This window comes from Psammomys obesus, unplaced genomic scaffold, assembly GCF_907164565.1.
Source record: "Psammomys obesus unplaced genomic scaffold, mPsaObe1.curated_primary_1811, whole genome shotgun sequence".
Taxonomy (NCBI): domain Eukaryota; kingdom Metazoa; phylum Chordata; class Mammalia; order Rodentia; family Muridae; genus Psammomys; species Psammomys obesus.
The window spans coordinates 7,081,052-7,103,097 of NW_026585797.1; the positions used below are offsets into that span (position 1 = coordinate 7,081,052).

The 22,046-nt window shown below is 43.5% G+C and overlaps 1 protein-coding gene across 1 annotated transcript in view; it reads left to right on the forward strand.

Moving 5' to 3' along the window:
• The window catches only part of Mdn1 (midasin AAA ATPase 1), a 128,241-nt gene extending 106,907 nt beyond the window's left edge, over positions 1–21,334 (forward strand). Inside the window, exons 84-102 of the mRNA XM_055599247.1 lie at positions 802–939; positions 2,156–2,294; positions 3,494–3,660; positions 4,143–4,286; positions 4,803–4,950; positions 6,685–6,986; positions 7,174–7,338; positions 8,340–8,441; positions 9,336–9,537; positions 11,073–11,240; positions 11,764–11,927; positions 13,220–13,309; positions 14,078–14,193; positions 14,811–14,985; positions 17,173–17,246; positions 17,704–17,818; positions 18,450–18,513; positions 19,586–19,728; positions 20,307–21,334. Of these exons, the coding sequence (XP_055455222.1) occupies positions 802–939; positions 2,156–2,294; positions 3,494–3,660; positions 4,143–4,286; positions 4,803–4,950; positions 6,685–6,986; positions 7,174–7,338; positions 8,340–8,441; positions 9,336–9,537; positions 11,073–11,240; positions 11,764–11,927; positions 13,220–13,309; positions 14,078–14,193; positions 14,811–14,985; positions 17,173–17,246; positions 17,704–17,818; positions 18,450–18,513; positions 19,586–19,728; positions 20,307–20,495 (2,805 nt within the window). The 3' untranslated portion in view covers positions 20,496–21,334. The remainder of the gene's footprint in view (positions 1–801; positions 940–2,155; positions 2,295–3,493; positions 3,661–4,142; positions 4,287–4,802; positions 4,951–6,684; positions 6,987–7,173; positions 7,339–8,339; positions 8,442–9,335; positions 9,538–11,072; positions 11,241–11,763; positions 11,928–13,219; positions 13,310–14,077; positions 14,194–14,810; positions 14,986–17,172; positions 17,247–17,703; positions 17,819–18,449; positions 18,514–19,585; positions 19,729–20,306) is intronic.
• The last annotated feature ends 712 nt before the right edge of the window (positions 21,335–22,046 follow it).

The window sequence follows — 22,046 nt, forward strand, 5'->3', positions numbered from 1 at the left end:
CCTAACAACCTAACTTCAGTTTCTGAAACCCACATGTTAAAAGGGAAAACCTGCAAGTTTGACCTCCACACGTGCATCATGGCATGTACACGACTACCTTTACGTATATACATTATACATACATACATGCACACACAGAAGTAAATGCATGTTAGAAAATAGTGATACTGTAGTTCAATAGGAAAATACTTGAGCATTTCCAGTTTTATTTTCTAAAAATACACACCTTGAAAGTGATTGTGGTTAACTGTCCAAATCATACAGCCTTTGTGAGTGGTGCTGAACATGCTGGAGGTATGACATAGGGTTTCAGGAGTAGATGCAGTTGTGATTAAAGCACTAAGTCCACAGAAAGGTGCTTCGTTGTAGCAAAGTCAGTGTTGTTCATCTTGGATCTCTGATAATAGGCAGCTTCGTTTGACTGATAGCATGGTTTCTGTTAAATAAAATTTTTGATTGAGAGCCATTACTTTTGGTACTTATTTTCAAGCTTCTTCCCAAGTTCCTCAGCTCTGTGTCTTGTGGCTGTAACTGCCTGTCTCCCCTGCTCAGTGAACATGTTCTGTTCCAGTGCTTGCTCCTAAGTACCCATTCTAACTATCCTGATGTAGTTCATTCCTGTCTTTGTCTTGGCAACTTAACATTACTGTCTGCCAGAGGCCTCCACAAAGTTAAAATCTTATAATGTCAAACTGTGAAACTGCATGATCCCTACCAACTCCAAGAGGGGAATGAATGTCATAAAATCTGCTTCATTACCAGCAGCATTTTAACAGCCTTTGCTGGGTCTTTTCCCTCAAGGGGTTTTGCATACCTAAAGAATTGATGGAGAACTCAGCAGGAGAGGGAGCAACACAATTCCATGACTATGAGGGAGGTGGGATTGGAGATGGTGAAGGCATGAAGGATGTGAGTGACCGGATAGAAAACGAGGAACAGGTATGTTCACACAATTTGTATAAGCTGACCCTCCTTTGACCTTTACAACTTGGTTATAAACAGGGATTTGCTGCTTTCTGAAGAGTATTTTGGGGGCCTGGGGTAATTGGTTTTGTTTTAATTTTTAAATTAAACTTTAATATTATTTATTTTGTGCAGGGGTGGGGTGCGACATACACATGTAGAGGTCAGAAGACAGGTTGTAGACTTATTTTGAGATATTCCTATCTCAAACAAAGTTAAAGCCAATTCACATTATTTTTCTTGGGCAGTGAAAACCGGAAAGAAATTTAAAAAAATAAACTGAACTCAGTTATATAGTATTTCTCTAAATGAAAATAATTAAGACTTAAAAAATGATGGAAAATGAACAGAAAAGTCCAATCCATTGCAAACATTAAGTAGGATAAAACATTACCAAAATCTACCAAATTTCAACTGACATCTTTTTCCTTCTCTCCTGTATGGGGTTTGGCCTCATGTGCATCATGTGCACAGCACTGTCAGTTGTGAACTGTCATGTTGGGACTGGGAATCAAACCCAGGTTCTCTTTACCTGCTGATCCATCTCTCTATCCCTAAGGGCACTGTTGTTGTAATGATCAAAGTGACAGAAACAAAGAGAAAAGATTTTGCTAATAAGACTGGCATGTGGGGGAGAATATGTGCTGAGTCAGGGTACTCTTAGGTATCGCAGGCTAACCTCAAGCTTGAAATCCTCCCGAATTCTGTGGTAGCAAGTGCATCCTACCACACCTACCTGGATTTTTTTCCTTTTGTGACGCAGTCTCTGTTGTAGCCTTGGCTGGACTGGAACTATTACTATATAGACCAGGCTATCCTCAAACTCAGTAGACTTGTAACTCTGTCTTGGAGAGTGCTGTAATTAAAGACTTACACAACCACTCTTGGCAAGAATTCCTGTTCTTTAAAAATAGCTCTGGAATACTTAGTGGAGTTTTGGGTGGTTGGGTGGTTGGTTTGGGGTGGGTTTGTATTGTGGTGATGGTAGTGCCGTTACAATTCTCATTGAAGACGCACAAATAATATTCTGTGTAATCTGATCAGAAAAGCAAAAATAAAATAAGACTTTACTCCAGAAATGTAATCCAGGCCCTCATAAATTACCACATGTGGCCATCTTCCATGTCTATTCTAGAAGTGAAGCATACACGAAGCGCATCATTCACCAGTGCTCTTATGCGTTTTCCTAAAGGTGGAGGATACATTTCAGAAGGGTCAAGAGAAAGACGAAGAGGACCTTGGCTCAAAGCCTGATACTAAAGGCGAGGATAACGCTGTCGAGATGTCAGAAGACTTTGATGGCAAAACGCATGATGGCGAGCTTGAACAAGGTCCGGGATGTGTCATGTCATTCTGCTTTTTCCATACTAAGAATTGTGTGAAGAACCTTTTAGGATCTCCATAGGGAGGCTGTTGTATTATGTGCGATGAGCTGCTTGCTCAGCGTAGCTGGAGATCATCACCTCAGCAGCGTGTGTGCTATGACCATCCCTCCAAAGCAGAGATTTACAGGTTTGGTGCTTCTCCTCTGAGTGAGCCACAACCTTGCTTTTGTCGAATGAAGTAGCTCAGTGGTGTGCAGAGAAATCCAAAAGAACAAGATCACCTGTAATAGCTTGGCTTGAAATTTTGTTTCTAGAGGTTTTTTTGTTGTTGGGAGTTTTTTCCTTAATTACAAAAACGTTAGGGAGCTGGGGAACTGGCTCAGTGAGTAAGAGAGCACTTGTGGTGGAAGCATGGCGACCTGGTTGTTCCTCAGACCGGAGCATGAGCCTTTGTGATACCAGCAATCCTAAGGGCAGGTGGGGGACACTGACAGGAAAAACCCCGGAAGCCGGCAGGCAAACCAGCCGTATCCAGTAGACAAATAGACCCTGTCTCCTAGAGTAGAAAACAACTAATACCTGTGGTTTTCCTGACCTCCACACACCTACACTCATAAACATGCATACATACACACAAGTAATAACGTAAAAAAAGTCTATATTTATTACTAAACTGTGAGAGTAAAACAAATTGTGTCATACAGGCACCCACATAGACCATACTCAGTTCTTAGTTCACTTTTGTTTTTAACATCTTACAAGCATTCCTCTTGTTATTAAAAACATGACAGTGTAATTTTTTTATAGCACCTTACCTGCAGTGACTACCATAATCCAACAATCACTCTAATTACTGGCAAGAGCATAAACTTTTAACTTGAAATGCAGTGAAGGTTACAGAAATGATTGCTAATTTACAGTACAAGAAATGTATAAATGTCAGTGACGCATAAGACAAAGGCAAGAAACTTCGCATTCATTGGTCTACATCTGATCCATACTGAAGTGTTTGAACAACATAGTAAAATGCTCAGAGAAAAGATTGGGGGAAAACTTGTCTGTCCCTTCATGGGTAGGAACTGTAACTCAACCTGTGTGTGGCTGCTAGTGGCCCTGCAGCAGCAAAGCGTGACACTTGCTACTGCACATGCAGACTGGGTTGGTGGAGGGATCTGCCTCACTGAGCTGAGTGTGCTCCCTTCCAGAAGAGGACGAGAGATCTGATAGTGAGGATGGAGACCTGGATAAACAGATGGGCAGTCTCAATGGGGAGGAAGCCGACAAACTAGACGAGCGCCTCTGGGGAGATGACGAGGAAGAAGACGAGGAGGAGGACAGTAAAACAGAAGAAATGGGACCAGGAATGGATGAGGTAATTAAGAGTCCCTGTTGTGGAGCTCCCCGGCCCTGACTGAGGAGCGGCCCCTCCCATGCCCTGCTGTCCACTGCTCTTTCCTGTCTTTGTTTTTCCTCTCTTTCTTCCACCTCTTGTTTCTCCCTTACTTAACACTCAGAGCTTACAGCAGCGTGACCTAAGTCCTCCCATGTGTTCGGCTGTGGAGGAGGCAGCACCCATGCCAGTTCTCCCGGTGCACCTGCAGACCCAGCTCCTGGCTGAGGGTGGGTGTGCAGAAGCAGGCTAGAGTGTGTCCAGCAGACCTGCTCTCCGCCCTGTTCTTGCTCTTGTTGGGGCAGACCTGCGAGGTTATCTGCACGTGACAGATAGTAGTATGCTGCCTGCCCGTTAGCTGTGTGGGTGGGCCTGACAGCTCAAGTCATCTGTCTCTGAGACCTAGCTGCCAAAGAAGCAGAAGTAGTCCCTTAGATGACAGTTTTATTTCTTGCTTCATTTAGGAAGAGTCTGAGCTTGTTGCTAAAGATGACAACTTGGATGCTGGGAATTTGAACAAACATAAAAAATATCAAGATGAGAAGGAAGACTCAGAACCTGAAGATGCTGAACAAGGCGAAGAGAAAATTAATGAGCAGATTGACGAGGTAGTAAACATTTGGAAGTCTTTTACTCTCCTGGCTCAAGATCACAGTTCTTTGAGTGTCCTAAGACCTTTTTTTTTTTTCTTCCTTTTTGTTGACTCCTTTCCCATGTTTCATAGAGTGTATCAGAGGCAAGCCTGTAGAATGTACTGTTTGCATCTTAGTGCTGATGAGGCTGAGGCAGGAGGATCTGAGTTCCCATCCAGCCTGGGCTCCATAATTGGGGAGGGGCTCACAGCATGGCGTTAATGTATCTTAGCTGTGGCTTTCTGCTGATGTCTGGCTTATGCTAAAAGCTGTGCTCCTTCATTTCTTTTCATAAGCTTTGGGTTTTAACATTAAGTGACATAGGGCCTATTACCCTTAGAGACCATACAGAAAATGAAATTTGAAATTCTAACAGGAAAAACTGAAAAATACTGTTAAATCAGTAAAGTGTTCTGGTAATATTAAGAAAGAAATCAGTCTCTGGTTTTAAAAGGTTTTTGTTCTCCCTGTTCTCTTTTTGTTCCCCTAAAGAGGGAATATGATGAGAATGAGGTAGACCCTTATCATGGCAATCAGGAAAAGCTGCCAGAACCTGAAGCCTTGGACCTTCCAGATGACTTGAAACTTGACAGTGAGGACAAAAATGGCGGTGAGGACACAGACAAGGAAGAAGCAGAAGGTACGTCTTTCAAGACACCTATAAGTCATTGGCGGTAGGCAGTACTGTTTGTTAGTTTGTTTGTCAGTGGCATGACAAGGTCAGAGATAGTTTTGCTAGCCCCGTTCCAGTTTGAGTAACCCTCTGACAGAGGCCAGCACACCTTTCTTCTGTTATCACTTCCAGTCCGCGTTTGCTTTGCCATGAGCTGATGATGTTTTGTCGCAGACATCTTTCTTCAACGCCATTACTTTGTTCCCACCTTAAGGGTTGATGTGCGCACCATGCAGTCATGATCTATCAAGGCGCATACACAGCTCTTCTAGAGAAATGATGGTTTCAGCTATTTACAGCTGTATCTTTAAAATATGAAGTCCTGATAGATAATGGAGAATAAGAGCAAACAGCCCTGAAAAAGTCACACATACTGTGAAAGCAACCTAGAGTCTGTGCCACCATTTCATCCCTAGGGCTTCCTTTAAGGGTAATAGGACACTGTCATTCATGCGGATCAATCTCACAGAAAGACTCAAGATAGCTTCACTGATTTACATACTTACATGTATGTTGGCACAAAAATAAATTACTAAGAATGATTTATGATCATTTATAAAAAAATCATAATTTTGGAATCTAACTTTACTCCTAGTTCGAGCAATCAAGCACATATAAAATTAAGATTAAAATTACTTAAGAGTATAGTATGCTATCTTCCTTAAAATGTCTGTTTTTTGCTGTGTTTTTAAGTTTATGTAGACTTGTATGGATAAACCAGAGAACAACTGTGTTTGATGGTTACTGGCTGGTAGCTTTCTGAAGTATCCAAAGTACAGAGAAACTCTTCTAATGAGTAAAACTTGGAGCCTCGGGGAGATAGCTCAGCCAGTGAGACGCGTGCTGCGTAAGCCTGAGAAGCTAAGTGAACCCGGCACCATGCGCATTTGCCTGCGTGTGTCCCTGCACCACAGGCACGCCTAGTGCCAGAGGAGAGTGTTGGATCCTCTGAAACTCTGCCTGTACAAGGTTGTGAGCTGCCATGTGGGTCCTGGGAATGTATCTGGGTCTCCTGGAAGAGCAGTGTTCTTTACTGCTGAACCAGGTCTCCAGCCCCTCGTCCAATATTGTCAGCGTTGCTGTCATTAAGTTCTCTATTGCAAATAGTTAGCATTATTGTTACAAAGGAGCAACTGTTGTAGGTAGTGAACAGTAGGTGGATATAGATATAGTAGATATAAACAGAATATATTTGGCCTGTGGGCTAGAGCTTGCTCGTTTTTGGCTTAGAAAATAAGACTAAACATACTTACTTATATGTGTATTCTATGAATATTCTTATTTTGTGTGCACGTATGTCAGCTCACCAGATCAGATGGCATGAACTACTGTTACAAACAGTTGTGACTCTCAATGTGGGTGCTGGGAATTGAATCCAGGACCACTGGAAAAGCAGGCAGTGCTTTTAACCACTACTGAGCCAACTTTCTTGCCCTAAATAAAATATTTATATAACTGCCTCCCAGATTAAGGTATCATGAGTTTTAAAAAATTGTTGTTTCAGGGCTGGAGAGATGGCTTAGAGGTTAAGAGCACTGACTGCTCTCCAGAGGTTGTGAGTTCAATTCCCAGCAATTACATGGTGGCTTACAACCATCTATACTGTGATCTAATAATGCTCTCTTCTGGCATGCAGACGTATAAGCAGGCAGAACATTTTATACATAATAAATAAATCTTTTAAAAAATTGTTTCTATCAGAAGAGAATCCCTTGGAGATCAAAGAAAACACAGCAGATATAGAAGAAACAGACCGTGAAATTGAAGAGCCTGAGGCTGATCAGAATGAAGGTGACAGTCCACATGAGCCTGAGAAAGGCACCAGAGAAGGCGAGGAAAATATGGATACGGGAGCTGATGACCAAGACAAAGAATCAGCCAGCCATGCAGAAGAACACTCTGAGGAGGAGGAGGAGGTGGAGGAGGAAGAGGAGGACAGACCCACCAGTGATGGGGGTGGAGAGAGTGGTGCCAGTCCTGCTCACCAAGATCTCCAGCCCCAGGTATTATGGGATGTGGAACTTTTCTTGTATTAAAATAGGAAAAACTTTTCATGTCAGCAGAAATTTTGTAAGATACTTCTTCACTCCATAGTTTTATTTTACTTGAAAACCCTTTCTTAACCCGTCTTCTTTATACAGCGCCCCTCTTTGCCCCCACTCACGGAGCGTGTTTGTTTTCTCTGTGCAGGAGGAGGAGGAGGAACGGGAGAAGTCAGATGCAGAAGAGCAAGTGCCAGAGGCCACAGAGAGAAAGGAGCATGCCTCCTGTGGGCAGACTGGTGTGGAGAATGTCCAGAGTGCAGAGGCTGTGGAACTAGCTGGGGCTGCACTGGAGAAGGAGCAAGGGAAAGAGGTGATGGACCCCCATTGCCTCTGTCTGTCTGAAGTCATGTTCTCTTCAGCAAGTTGGTTTATGTGTGATTACTGTTATGCTCTTTTGTTATTGTTTGCTTGCTGTTGTTTGTTGTTGTTATTGTTTATCTAAAGGATCGTCTCCCATTGTTGGAGAGAATGTGTATTTGCCTCTTCGTATATGCTTCTCAGGACATACTTAAGAGTGTGTGCTGCAGACTGTGTTTGAGTGAGAGGCTTACTAAGAAAAGCTCACTACACTTACAATTCTATAGGAGTGTCAGGTCTGTGGGTTGTTTTTTGTTTGTTTGTTTTTCAAAAAAACTCCCAAGAAAAGAAAGGTCAGATTTGGGCTTCTTGGAGAATCCTGTGCCTTTAAGGTATTTGACTTTTCCCTGTTGTTCGCTAGGCTTCTGAAAATTCAAATTTCACAAGGAAACCATTTCACTCTTGGCCCAGAGGTGATGTGTGCCCTGGAAAGAAGGAATGTCACTGACGTACTCGCTGCTCTGAGCCAATCCCTCCCCAGCAGTAGCTGTATTCCTAATATCTTTCTTCCACTATGCATTGAGCACCCATGAAGTGCTAAACATTACTCAGCAACCTTTATAATAGCTCTAAGAAGTAGACGATACTGTTCTGTCTTATCCATTTTATGTTTGAGGAAAATAAGCCTCAGTAAAGGTGAATAGCACTTGTGGGTACAGACCTGGTTGATAATTGAGTCTGTTTTGTCTGGCTGTCAGAGTAAGACCTAATGCTTCCTCAGGCGAGGAACTAATCAGAGCAAAGCCTGGGCCCCAGCAGTGTTTCACTGTTGTGCTGCTGTCTGCTGTCCCCTTTGTTAGGGGTGGAATTCTGCAGCAGGCAGATACACAGGGGCGTTAGCCCGAGTTAGCCTGCTGAGATTATACAACACTGAGAGAAGATGGACCCAGTGTAACACAGCAGCCATTGCTTTAATAGCTTTTTCCTCCTCCTCTTCTGGTTTGGATTTTTCAGGAACATGGGAGTGGAGCTGCAGATGCAAACCAGGCAGAAGGCCACGAATCCAACTTGATCGCACGTTTGGCCTCCCAGCAACCCACCAAGAAAAAAACACAGGTTTCTGTCATTCTTTGATTAAGTTTAGATGAAGGCAGCTAGAAAGAGATGTTATAAATGACGTGGTTATAAGCAGCAAACAGAAGGGCTGGTGAGATGTCTCAGCAGCTAGGGGCACTTACTGCACTGGCAGAGGACCCTGCACGTACACACATGGCAGCTCCCCACTGTCTGCAACTCCATTTCCAGGGGATCTAATGCCTCTTCTCTACGCGAGCTTTGCATGCACACACAGTAAATATTTTAAAACTTGGCTGGTAAATGACAGACTTGGAAAGAAGACCCTGGCCAGAAGATTTTCCCAGTGGCCCTGCCCCTGCTAATGCTGCGTGCCACCATCCAGCACCAACTAACAGGTCTTAACTCTTAGCATTGTCCATTGTTTTTCAAACTTACCAGTTTTTAACGGGGGTGTACTCACTCCTGTGATATTATATGCTCAAAAAGCAAACCAGTCCCCTAAAAGCCTGTATGCTGTTTTGTCCTCAAACCACCAAAAGGACTTTCCCAGAGCAAGTCAGAGCTACCAGTTTTATAAACACGTATGTATGTTTCTTTGTTTTCTTGCCTTTAATAATTTACTAATCATGGTGGCACATACCTTTTATCCCCGCATTTGGAAAGCAGAAGCAGGAGGACCATGAGTTGAATGGTTATCTTAGCTACATAGCGAATTCAAGGCCAGTCTAAGCTGAGAGAGAGAGAGAGAATGCACGTGAGCAAGTGTGCATATCGTAGAAATGATGTGAAAGTATGATAGCCCATTCTTTTAATAGTTGTATTGAATTCCACTACTGTATGGCTGTCTTTAACCTATCCCTGTGGATGAACATTGATTGTTTAGAGGTTTTGGCATTGCAGACAAGACTCTGATGATCTCTTTAATTCTTGCAGAGTTTTAAGAGGAAACCTGGGCGGGCTGACAATGAACGTTCCATGGGTGACCACAATGAGCATGTGCATAAGAGACTGAGGACTGTGGATACAGACAGAAAGACTGAGCAGGGGCCAGCCCAGCCCCAGCCCCAAGTGGAAGATGCAGACACGTTTGAGCATATTAAACAAGGCAGCGATGCCTACGACGCACAAACCTACGGTATGGTGCCAGGAATACTTCTCCTTTTGCTCACCAAGCATTCTCTGAGGCTGAGCCACAGACTCATGACTGTGTCTGTCAGGCAAAGGAGAAGGGGAAGAAATAGCTTTTTAAACTATTTTCTCTCAATACAGTATTTTTGTAAGACAGAACTAAAACTTGTTTCTGGTATTAAGGTAACCGTAGCCAGGTGTTAATGGTCAGGGTTACAAGGTAAGCCTCAATCCTTACAGACAGCCGTCCACATGCTGTGCACCTGGGCTGACAGTCAGTTTCTTGGTATTGAGCATTCTTGAATGTCCTTGAACAGTGAGCAGCTGAAATAGAGACAGGAGGGATAAAGTCAGTGGTGGTCTGCCTTGTCCTTGCATCCCTTTCTCCCCGAAGAGAACTGCTATGGGCAGGGTATCCCTTTGAGCACAGCACAGAAACGGTGACACATGGTTCCTTTCCCTGTGTTCTGAACAGCAAAAGAGAAAGTTGATCACTTTAGAGTATGTTGGAGCTGGAGTTGGTCCAGCTCCTCCTTCGGGTTGGAGCATGGGCTTGTTCTTTCCTCACATAAGGTGGGCTGTCATAGCTTCTAATAAGCCAAGACCCCACTCTGGATCCCTATGAACTTGTAACACTGAGTGACTTAAAGGTGCGTGGACCTGAGTAATGGTTGTTAATTCATTGTTGAGAGTGCTTGCCCAGGGGCTGGAGAGATGGCTCAGAGGTTGAGAGCACTGGCTGCTCTTCCAGAGGACCTGAGTTCAATTCCCAGCAATCACATGGTGGCTCTTCTGGCATGCAGACACATGCAGGCAGAACACTGCATACATGATAGATAGATAGATAGATAGATAGATAGATAGATAGATAGATAGATATAGATCGATCGATCTCAGGAGGGGAAAGTGCTTGCAAAGCCCAGGATTTGATTCCCAGCACTACATAAAGCTAAGTGTGGGGCATATGAATGATCCCAGTGCTCCAGAGTATTGGAAGTGCCGGGTCATTCTTGGCAACATAGAAGGCCAATCTGTGCTATGTGAAATTCTTTGTTGTGGGAGAGAAAGACACAGGGAGACTGGATCATGCCTCGTGTAGTCGTGACCTTGGCAAGAGTCTACTCTTTTGCTTTTGCTTTCACTTTCTGTCAGAGACATGGTTATAGAATTTTCAAATGTCTGAGAGCTGTGAGTCTTTAAGTTGAACTTGTCCAAGATTAGAATGCTGAGACTTCTTACGCACCGTTTTCTATCTAGTTTGTCTACTCACAAGCTACTCCAAGCATGGTTCTCAGTGCTGCTCCAAGTCACTGGCCCACACTCCACACTGTTGTTTCTGTTCCTCTTTACATGTGGGTGCATACTGTCTATAACTTCTCTAGGAGGTTCTAACAATGGGTGGTTATGTCAGGAGGAGCCGCTTAGATGCAGAGAAGTGCCTGGCCCATTGCTGGTCAGCACCAGAGCCTGCAGTAATAGATGGAGGTCAGCATCACTTTTCTCTGCCAAGAAACTAAGTTTTGTCCTCTACACTGCTGGCAGATGTGGCCAGTAATGAACAGCAGCAGACTTCAAAGAATGTGGGACAGGATCAGGAAGAGGAAGCTGAAGACGCCCTCATGGAGGTAGAGGAGGAGGAGCTGCTGAGAGCAGAGCAAACCGAGCAGCTGAAGCCAGAGCCCGTCACAGCAGACACTACTGCATCCTCTGGTGAGTCCTTGGGACCACACTGCTATGCTTTCTGCCTCTTGACTGTAGTGAAGTCTGTTCCTTGCTGTTTCCTGTGCTAATCTCTGGCGTAGGGGAATAACTCACCTATCATAATCTCACAATATTCTCTTTGGGAATCAAAAGATAGTCTTTCAGAATATCAGTCATCAAGGTGAAAGAACTTCTAACAAATTCACATCTGTTTTTAAAATATATATGGAAAAATACAATAGTTTGTATGCCACGATTGTGTAAGATGTTCTTGATTATTAGATTATGTTTTATAATTACATTATGGTATAAGCATAAGAGTGAAGAAAAATATTAAAAGAAAATGAAGAAATGCATGAGAAGTTAGTAAGAATTGGCAGTGATCAAAGAATGTAAGGAATCAACGTGAAGCAGAGAGGCACATGGGAATTGTTGAGTTGGAGTTTGATTCATTGTTAGGACAGGCAATGGTGAAGGGTTGGCCTTATCTAAATAATGGGATAAAGGAAACTATATCTTTCTATGAAAATAGGCTCCAGTGAGAAGGAGGTGGATATTCAAACAGTTAGAACAAAAGAAGATCAAGACCCAAGAACAGCCATATCTCACCCGGAGACGGAGAATGAGAGACCGGAAAGGAGCCGAGAGTCAACTATTCATACAGTTCATCAATTCCTTGTGGATACCATTTTCCAAGTACTGGACCCACAGTGTCAACTTTTAGTTTTAAGTTCTTTTATAACTTTTATGGAATAGCTAATTTGGAATATTAAGTCATATATTAAGTATATGTATATATTAAGTATATATATATGTAATATATATATATATATTTATATATATCCCCAGCAGGGTTTCTCTGTGTGGCCTTGGCTGTCCTGTACTCTTTGTAGACCAGGCTGGCCTCAAACTCACAGAGATCTGCCTGCCTCTGCCTCCCTGAGTGCTGAGATTAAAGGTGTGCACCACTGTACCTGGCTTCAAATTTATTTTTATTTTTTAGATTTTATTTATGTATGAGTGTTCTATCTGCATGTGTGCCTGCATGCCAGAAGAGAACATCAGATTCAAGTATAGGTGGTTGTGAGCCACCATGTGGTTGCTGGGAATTGAACTCAGGACCTCTGATCCATCTCTCCAGCCCCCACTTCAAAATTTTTAAGAGTACTTTTGGGTGTGATGATCATTTAGCTTTGTTAACCTTGGAGCGAGGACAGCTGACAATATATGACAGTTACATAACAATAAGTTTTGACTTTGTTGGGGGGTTGCAGGGTTGGCTGGTTGGGACTGCTGTCTGTGTTGTTTGTGTACCAGGGAAGCCAGAAGACAGCCTCAGGTGGCGTTCCTTGTGTGCTATCCAGTTGTGTTTTGTGTGTTTGTTTGTTTGTTTGTTTGTTTGTTTGTTTGTTTTTGAGCCTGGGTCTGTGATTGCTCTGGAATTTCCCAAGTTAGCTGAGGAGGCTGAGCAGCCAACTCCAGAGAGCCATGTGTCTTTACCTCCCTGTAAATGTATCAGCATTCCTGGCCTTTTTTTCCCCCCATGGGTTCTGAGGCTAGAATTTGGGTCACACTTGCAAGACATGCACTTACTAACTTAGCCATCTCTCCAGCCACAAAAGGAGCTTTGGAACTGAGAAATGCCCTGTAGTGATTTGCCTCTGTGGAGACAGAGGCCTGTTAGAAAGTGGCTAACTCTAGAGGAGAAGCCCGGGAGCACATGCTCTCCACATGTGCGTCCGTATGCACACAGAAAGGTGCTTTCGGTTTGTCTCTATCTGCCTGGGCTGTATTTCTAAGTGATGGAAGTTTCATTCAGCCATGTGGTTTCATGAACAGGAAATGGGATAATCTGATTTTCCCTTCCATGTGCTTAAGCTGTGAGTTCAGATATAAACTACAATAGGGTCGCAGCATAGGACTATAGCCAGTGATGAGTCATTGATTCCAACCTGTGCCACCACTTACCTGTAGCTTTTCCTTCTCAGCCCCTTTTAAAAGATGTCCGTGAGCTGCGACAGGAGATGGAGAGACAGCTGGAGACGTGGCAGGCTCTTGACTGTGGGAGCGCAGAAGAAGTAAGTTCACTGCTGCTGAGTTTTGGTTTTCCTTTCCACAAACAGCTTTTCTGTTTTCTTAAAGATACAACTCAGTAGGTTCTTAGCTCCAGTTACCTTTGTAAAAGGAGAGAGGCCAATGGAGAGTATAGGTAGAATCTTAAGCCATTGATTCTGCCTGTTTTGCCATTAGGTCTATAGTCTCTTCAAACAAACAGATGTGTTTGATTCCTTTACCTTGTGTTGCTGGCTGTGTAATGAAAGCTAGGCAAAAGCTGATGGTGTGTGGTCTTGAAGATCTTCCAGATCCTTGCTGGCTATGTGCAGTGTATTTTAATGGTTTAACCTCTATGTATACAGTGTTGAGCATACCTGTAATCCTATGTTTCTCCTCATTCTTCATACCACTTGTGTATTACATGCTCTGCTCTAGTTAGTTTAAGGCCTTTGTGTCTGTGGGTCCGCGTGTTGACAGGGTTCTGTATGTACTGCCATTCTCCCTTCTGTAAACTGATGCGAGCTCAGGAACCAGTGAGTCCCTCACTCATGTGTGCCACTGTGCACAGCGTGCAGGGCTTATTCTTCAGGAGCAAATTGTTGATTTATTTGTAAATTCCAATTGTTAATTGGCTGTTTGACTTTTTTTTTCCCTTGAAACTGTAGGTTACAGTATTTGGGGGCAAGGAGTTGATTTTATTCAGTTGCTTTAAAGTGCTTTCGCTGAGAAGCTTCATGTAAGTTCTTTTCTGTTTCAACTTTCTAATAGTGATTTCTGCTTTGCTGTCCTAGGAGAAGGCTGCAGGTGAGATGTGGCAGAACTACCTAGTCTTAACCGCATCTCTTTCACAACAGCTGTGTGAGCAGCTTCGTCTCCTTCTGGAACCTACGCAGGCAGCCAAGCTAAGGTATGTCTTCCCAACTTCTGAGGCTCTTAGAGGTCAGTGTTAACCAGTTCTCTTGCGCTCAGCACTGAACATTTGTAGTGTTGGCTCCTGGCCACATCTGCTCTCTGAGCATCAGTGTGGCACTTGCTGCTGTCCCTCCCAGCTGCAAATAGCAACTGTGTGCGTATGCATTTCTGTGATAAGACAATACATACGTGAAGGCAGTTAAATTCTGCTGGGGGGATCGTCTTAGATGTGGTGCTGTCCGCTGTGCTCGTGTTCCTCAGCGGCGAGGATCAGAACCAAAGATGCGCTCAAAGTTGTGGTTTAGAGCAGAAAAGGGAAACATGATACACATTTAAATACACCTTTAATACAGGAAATTATCTTCTAAGTTTGAAAAATGTGTCTTAGCTGTTGTAAAAAGCATAGTTGTTAGAGTCAGATCCTAGACCAGCGCTTCTGGCTGCAGCTGGAAGGATGCTGTCCTGCAGCCTTCATTGGATGATAACACCTCATTCTGCCGACCAGTTACGTGACACTGTAGGCTTTTAAAGGTTTTACTAATGTGACTGTATCATAAAGTTCGGAGTCACAAGCCTGTATTCATCTTTGCTGCCATTGGGTTCCTGTAACAGAGGAGACTATCGCACCGGGAAGCGGCTGAACATGCGGAAGATCATTCCATACATTGCCAGTCAGTTTCGAAAAGACAGGATTTGGCTTCGAAGGACCAAGCCCAGTAAACGGCAGTATCAGATTTGTTTGGCTATTGATGACTCTTCTAGCATGGTAGACAACCATACCAAACAGGTGAGGAGAACAAGAACCGAGTCCTGGTCCTCAGGATATCTAAGTAGAGTTGGTGTGGCTGGCAGAAAGGATGTGATGTCTACACCCGGAAAGCTGTATGGTTTTAGGGCCTAAAGGGAAGTTCCCTTATTGCATTTATACTATTGTCTGGCCACAAAGTACATCTGGCAGGGTTTATTTTCTATAGAATTCAGAACTGTATTAAAACTACTTTAAGGTTGCATATCATAGGATTTCTGAAATGATTGTCTATTTGGCTTCTAGGGATGCTATTTTTTGTTGTTGTTGTTGTTTATAGTGATTTTTATTTGGCATAAGCCAACAGCTGACCTAAACTATGGATGCTCTCCTGGAAAATGTCAGAAAATACCCTCTGAATCTGGTTCATATCCCAGCTTCCCATAGCTTTGGGCAGCTTATTACCAGTTTCACTTTTTTTTTTTTTTTTTTTTTTTTTTTCCCCAAGACATGGTTTCTCTCTGTAGTCTTGGCTGTCCTGGGTTCACTTTGTAGAACAGGATGGCTTTGAACTCACCTGTGATGACCCGCCTTCCTCTGCCTCCCTGAGTGCAGGTATTACAGACTCAGTTTTACTTTTTTTTTTTTTTTTTTTTTTTTAAGAGGATTATAATAGTACCTACCTCAGTAATGGAGACTACATTAAATGTATATATAAAATTTGTTCTAAAACTGCATCATTTATGGGGGTAATAATAAGATTAAGTTAGTGGGGTTTTTGTTTTTATTTCACTCCCTTGTCTTTTATACACACAGCCAGGCATACTGATAGACTTGTTTTAAAACAAATATTTGATCAGAGGAATGAAAGAGCATAACACATTTCACTCACAAAGGCTAACTAGCTCTTGTCCCGTTTTTCATTTGTCATGTCTTTAAATTTCTATCTGTCTCTGTGTAAAAACTTTTAAATTGAGTGTTTTTCATTTTGAATCTCTTTGCTTTTGCTGTAGATAATGAACTGTTACATGAGAAGGTGGTGGGTTTATATCCTTAGCTGTTCTGCATCCCCAAAGCTAAGCTGAGAGGCATTAGTGCTCCCGTTCATGTGCAAGTGTGGCTGATTGTGTCCTCTCCATACCAGGCGTGTACACTGGGCTTGTTCAGCCTTTCCTGTGTCACAGCTTAGCTGTGTGGGACTCAGAAGGGAGTGAGGTGGAGGTCACAGAAATGCCTCAAGCTCTCTACTTTAAACATACCTAAGAAGACTATTATCTTCAACTTACTCTTTACCCTGAAATTTAAAACCTACAAATTGGCAGCCTTGTTTCCTCTAATCAATTAAGCATACTAGTCACCATTTGTAAATGAGTAAGTTTTCCTATGCTTTATGTCATGATGAGCTAGAATTTTACTTTCTTTATATAGTGTTATTTCCAAAATATGAATAATTTCTTTTCAAGGGATGTCAGGTTATCTAGCTGACTTGATAAGTTACAGTTTCTTTGTACCTATCTTTAAATTTTATAGTCTTTGAACAGTGAGGCACAAAAGGAAAACTTGGGGGTCTTCGGAACACATAGAAAAATACAAGGTGCCCCTTTCCATTTTCAAATTCACGCTTCCCCAGCACTCTAAGACAGCAGTGTTACACTCTGGGGGTCTTGATTGGGTTGGTTGTCTCTGCCACTTAGAGACTTAAAAGGCAGGAAAAATCTCAAGGTCAACAGATGTTAACAGAGAAACCTCAGGCATTGCAGGTGGAGCCAGCAGTTGAAGGAAGGTGTTATTTGGGGCTGAGGAATCAAAGCCCAGAGAAAAGATCCTCTGTAAAGCAGAGTTGGGACTCGGGATCCCAACAGCTAATGAAGTCTTCTAACTCAGTTCTCTGCTACGGGGGAATGTGTTCAAACCGTTTAGTTTAGTACATATAAGAGATTTTATGTGTTTATATATGGCTCTGCCATGGAAAGAAAGAAAAATTTGCATTTATGGAACATAATGCTCAGTACCACTCTTGTTACAAAGTATCTCTCAGGGTAGTGCCCTTGGGTTTAAGCAGCTTTAGCAGAGGCGGGTTTGAGGGGCACTCCAGCCTGAACTGGTTGTGTGACATTGTGGTACTGTTGTTCACCTGTTTGCTGTACAAAACACAATGTTCTCTGTAATGTCTTGAAGCAAACTGGTTTAGAGGAATCTTGTTACCTTAAATTCTTTTCTTCTGAATAGCTTGCATTTGAGTCGTTGGCTGTGATTGGTAGTGCTCTCACCCTTCTGGAAGCGGGTCAGATTGCAGTGTGCAGGTAATTTTGCCTTTTTAAAAACTTTATGTGTATGGGTGGTTTGCCTTTATGTGTTTGTCTTTGAACATGTGTGCATAGCCTTGGAAGCCAAAAAAGGCGTTAGACCCCAGGCCTGGAATTCCAGACACTGTGAACCACCATGTGTGTAGTAGGTTCCAAACCTGGGTCTTCTGGAAGAGATGAGCTTAGCTGCTGAGCCACCTCTCTATCCCCGAATGTCACCTTTGGTTTGTTGTTGTTTGGTTGGTTTTTCGAGACACAGTTTCTCTGTGTGGCCCTGGCTGTCCTGGAACTCACTCTGTATACCAGGCTGGCCTCCAACGCACATCTGCCTGACTCTGCCTCCTGAGTGCTGAGATTAAAGACGTGGGCCACCAGTACCCACTCTTGTTTCCAGCCTTTGCTTTTCTGATCACATGACTAAAGAAATGGTGCTGTCTCTGGTTTCTCCTTCCAGCTTTGGAGAGTCGGTAGAGCTGTTGCATCCATTCCACGAGCAGTTTAATGATTCTTCAGGGGCTCGGATTCTAAGACTCTGCAGATTCCAGCAAAGGAAGACTAAGATTGCTCAGGTATGCTGATGAAGTCAGCATTTGTTCTGACAGATTCTAGAGCTGATGTTAGGAGCCATTAATTTTCAGAACCCTCCGGCAGCATTCACAGTGGTAGCCTCAGCCTGTATGTTACTAGAAGAGTTTCCCGACACCCTGTAACCAAGCCGTGGCTCCCACAGTCCTCAAAGATCACTAACCTTAGCCCACTTGAGCAGTGTGAAACCTTTGAAAACAAAGTTACTGCCTGTTATCCCATCGGTCAGGTAGGTTTGCGCCTTGTCTCTCTCCCATTAAGCCTAGAGATGAAACAAAGGGAAGTAAAGCTAGAGATTTCCTGAGGACGATGAAACAGCATCCTTTCCTCTGTTCCTAGTCCTTGCTCTCAATCTGCCTTAATGTTGCTCAACAGGTTTATTAACATGAAAGAAGGAAACTGTTTTGTTCATGGCCATCCGTGGTACCATCTTTTCTTCCTTTAGAGTGACTTGTAGAACAGCAATAGAGGCAGTGACAGTCTTGTCTGTACTTGAGCGTGCTAGTGCTTGCTGGTAAATGCTGCACAGTACAGGCACCGACCATAGGTCAGAAGCAATGGGGAACTCTATAATTATGAACCAGTATTAATCTGTGCTGGTATTAATCTGTTTAGTTTCTAGAATCTGCAGCCAGAATGTTTGCAGCTGCACAGAGGCTATCACAGAATGTCAGCCCAGGTGAGCCACGGTCTTCCTCCTTGCCGACAAACTGTTTCTGTCTTTGCAGTTTCTTCATCAGTTTTGCTTTTAATTTGTGAGTGAGTGAGTGTGTGTGCAGATGCGTGTGTGTAATGAAGCCTGAGGTTGGCGTGGGCGTCTTCCTTGATCACTGTTGCTTTGTGCATTTGCTTCTGTTTTGAGAGACGCTGCCACTGAAGCTGGCGCTTACAGCTGGGCTGGCCACCAGGCGCCAGCTTTTCTTCTCAGGCGCACAGGGGTGCATTGTCACCCCTTTTTGTGTGTGCTGGGAGTCCTACATCAGGTTCCCCAAGCTTGCAGAAGAAGCATTTTACCAAATGAGCCACCTTTTGAGTCCAGTCCCCATCACCTTTTAAAAATATTCTCTATAGGAGAAAACATAAAAGGTGGAATTCTGTCATTGATAGAATTCTTTATTTATTACTTTTCTGAAATTTTTGCTGAACTCATTTTCAGGGCTTATAATTGATAAAGGCACTAGATACAAATTAGAACATTAATCTGATAGGTTAAGTTCAGAGTTTTAAGGAGAAGGAATAAGGTGTATAGAACTAAGTGTAAAGATCACACTCATATTGCAGAACATAATTCAAAAATGAGCTACTGTATCCAGGCTTGAAATATGACCGTTATTTAGCCCTGGCTCTGTCATGGAGAAGAGGGAAAGGGACATAAAATTGGCAAAAATCCAGAAGGTGACATAGGAAATTTGGAAGACAAATGGTAGGTTATTCGTTTCGTCACTTTTTTGTTGTTTTTTGAGACAGGGTTTCTCCATGTAACCTTGGCTGTCCTGGACTGGCTTTGTAGACTGGGCTGGCCTTGAACTTATAATGTCAGTTGCTTCACAAGTGGAATAGATCTAAATTTGACTTCCATCTGCTATGCTGACCAGTTGAATGTCTTGTCTCTCCTAAGTAATAGGTCTGATCCTAGGCCTCTCCTGCTTATGTGGCAGTTCCAGTCTGTCTTTAGAGAGCATGGATGGCTTCCAGCTGTTTAAAATGGGCTTTGCTTTTTCCTTTCCCCCTCTAATGTACGGCTTCTGCAGAGACCGCGCAGCTGCTCCTCATAGTTTCTGATGGACGAGGCCTTTTCCTTGAAGGCAAAGACAGAGTCCTGGCAGCAGTCCAGGCTGCCCAGAATGCCAACATCTTCGTCATTTTTGTTGTGTTGGATAATCCCAATTCACGGGTGAGTGACTACCAAAAGCTGCCATTCTGCAGCTTGCTCTGAAGTGTGGCTGCATCTCTGTCAGCCTGAGATACCGATGTGCTCTGTGCAGTTTTCTTCATTAAGCTTCACACAACCATGCAAGGTGAAGAACATTCTTCCCAACACAGAAATAGTCCTGGTAGGAGAGCAGAGATTCACAAACACAAACGTCCTCTTCGGGAATACAGTTCCCCTCTCTGTGAAAAGGCTGGTGGTTGTCGGAATGGGGCCTGGGCTCCTTTAAATAGAGACCAGCCTTTCCCATACCATCCCAGCAGCAGCTGCCAGACTCAGGATGGGGGGCAGCATGCAGCTGCAGCAGCACTGAGCCTGGCATGCTAAGGGGGGGGGGGGGTTTGAGGGAAGCAGGCTTTGGTATTTGTTCCCCTTCCTTGGACTGCACCTTGTCCTGGCTCAGAAAGAGCCGCCTTCATGAACATGTTGGAAATTTCTCCTATGTGGGAATAAAGATACCTTAGCTAACAGGTCATCAACGAGAGCTGGTCAAAGATCTGATTAAATTTTTCTTTTTCTTTCAAAATGCCTTTTGTTAACAGGATTCTATCTTGGACATTAAAGTACCCATATTTAAAGGACCAGGAGAGATGCCTGAAATCCGATCCTACATGGAAGAGTTCCCATTTCCATTTTACATCATTCTTCGGGATGTGAATGCACTTCCAGAGACCCTCAGTGATGCCCTCAGGCAGTGGTTTGAGCTGGTGACAGCGTCTGACCACTCGTAGAGAGGACGGTCTGTATTGAGGCTGCGTGTTCACCGCGTCACCCCAGAGCTCCCTTTTAGACAATTGTTTGTGACCTCAGTACTCCGGTACTACTTCATCTTGGGTCTGATTTTTTTTTTTTTTTTTTTAATGTAACGAGTTATAAAAATTCATTGCACTATACATTTGTATCTACAACATAGCAGAGCTTAGCCCAAGCCGCTCTCGGACTTCGTGCTGTGCTGGCAGAGAAAGCCCACTAATAGTGCCAGGGCCTGTGACTGGGTGGGAAGTTCTCATAAACAGTCAGCAAAGATGGTCATGGAGCCGTGCAAAACTGGGGCAGCTCTCTGTGGCCTCCACGGCGGGCGCCTCAGGAGACTATGCAATAAAGGAAAGGCGATTCTCCCTTAGTTCATTCTCTGACTGCCATAGCCCCTTGCTGTGATTTGGTTCTTCAGCCACTCTGCCCCCATGTTAAGAGGAAAGAATTACTCCTCATACTGCTTTCAAAGCTACCCTGAGCCAGTCTCATTGTGGAGAGGAATAAAAGACTGCTATTCCCACAAGAGCTAAACAGCTCCATCTCCTATCCCAAGTTTTGTTTGCTTGGGAGTGGGGCAGTTTCACTTGGCCAGAAAGCAGTGTTTGAATACTTGAAATCATGTGTTGTGTTCTACTTAAACGTTGTTTGTGGACATTGTGCCGTGCGTCTGCTCCCATGTGTTTGCAGATTACACTGTGAAGCCGCCCTTCTGCTGCGGCCGTCAAAGACAGATCGCCTGTTCAACCAAGTGTCCTGAAGCATGTACTTAAAGTTATATTATTTTTATTAAAAACCGCTATGCAGCTTCTATTCTGAAAACTAGTAAATAATTGTGAATCTTTGATCATTCTTTTTCGTTTGGTTGGTTTGGGGTTTTTGTTTTGTTTTGTTTTTCCAAGACAGGGTTTCTGTATAGCCCCAGCTGTCCTGAACTCGGTCTGCAGAGCAGGCTGGCCTGCCTCTGCGCCCCCAGGTACTGGGATTCAAGGTGTGCACCACTACTGCCCAGCTCCTTTGACCATTCTTAATGAAGTGTGAGCAGTATGACAGGACTCTAGGAATGTGCTTGGGAACCGATCCTGTCTTCTGATCAGACCATGCCAGCCCACAGACTTCTAGTTTCATCTGGTAAGCATTTATGCCTCACAGTTCAGTTCTGTAGCCCATGAGCTACATGCAGGCTTGGCAGCAGAAGGGAAAAGTTAAGCTTGAACCATGCAGTGTGATATAAAGATTCTGCTCTGTGACATAAATCTCCTCTCATGTTGCATTGACTACAGTTCTAATCAACAGGTCCAGCCGAGGAAGGGCCTCCTGCATCTTGTACTTAGAGGGATTTCTTTGCCCATAGGGTAGGGGACAGAATTCTGATAAACAGGTAACATTTCAGCTGGGGTTGTCACAGGAAAGGGGAATGATGAGTTTTTAGTCTCTGCTGCCAATACCCAGTCACCAGGTAGTTGTTTTTTAAGATTTATTAATGTTTATGAGTGTTCTATCTGCATGTACACCCGCATGCCAGAAGA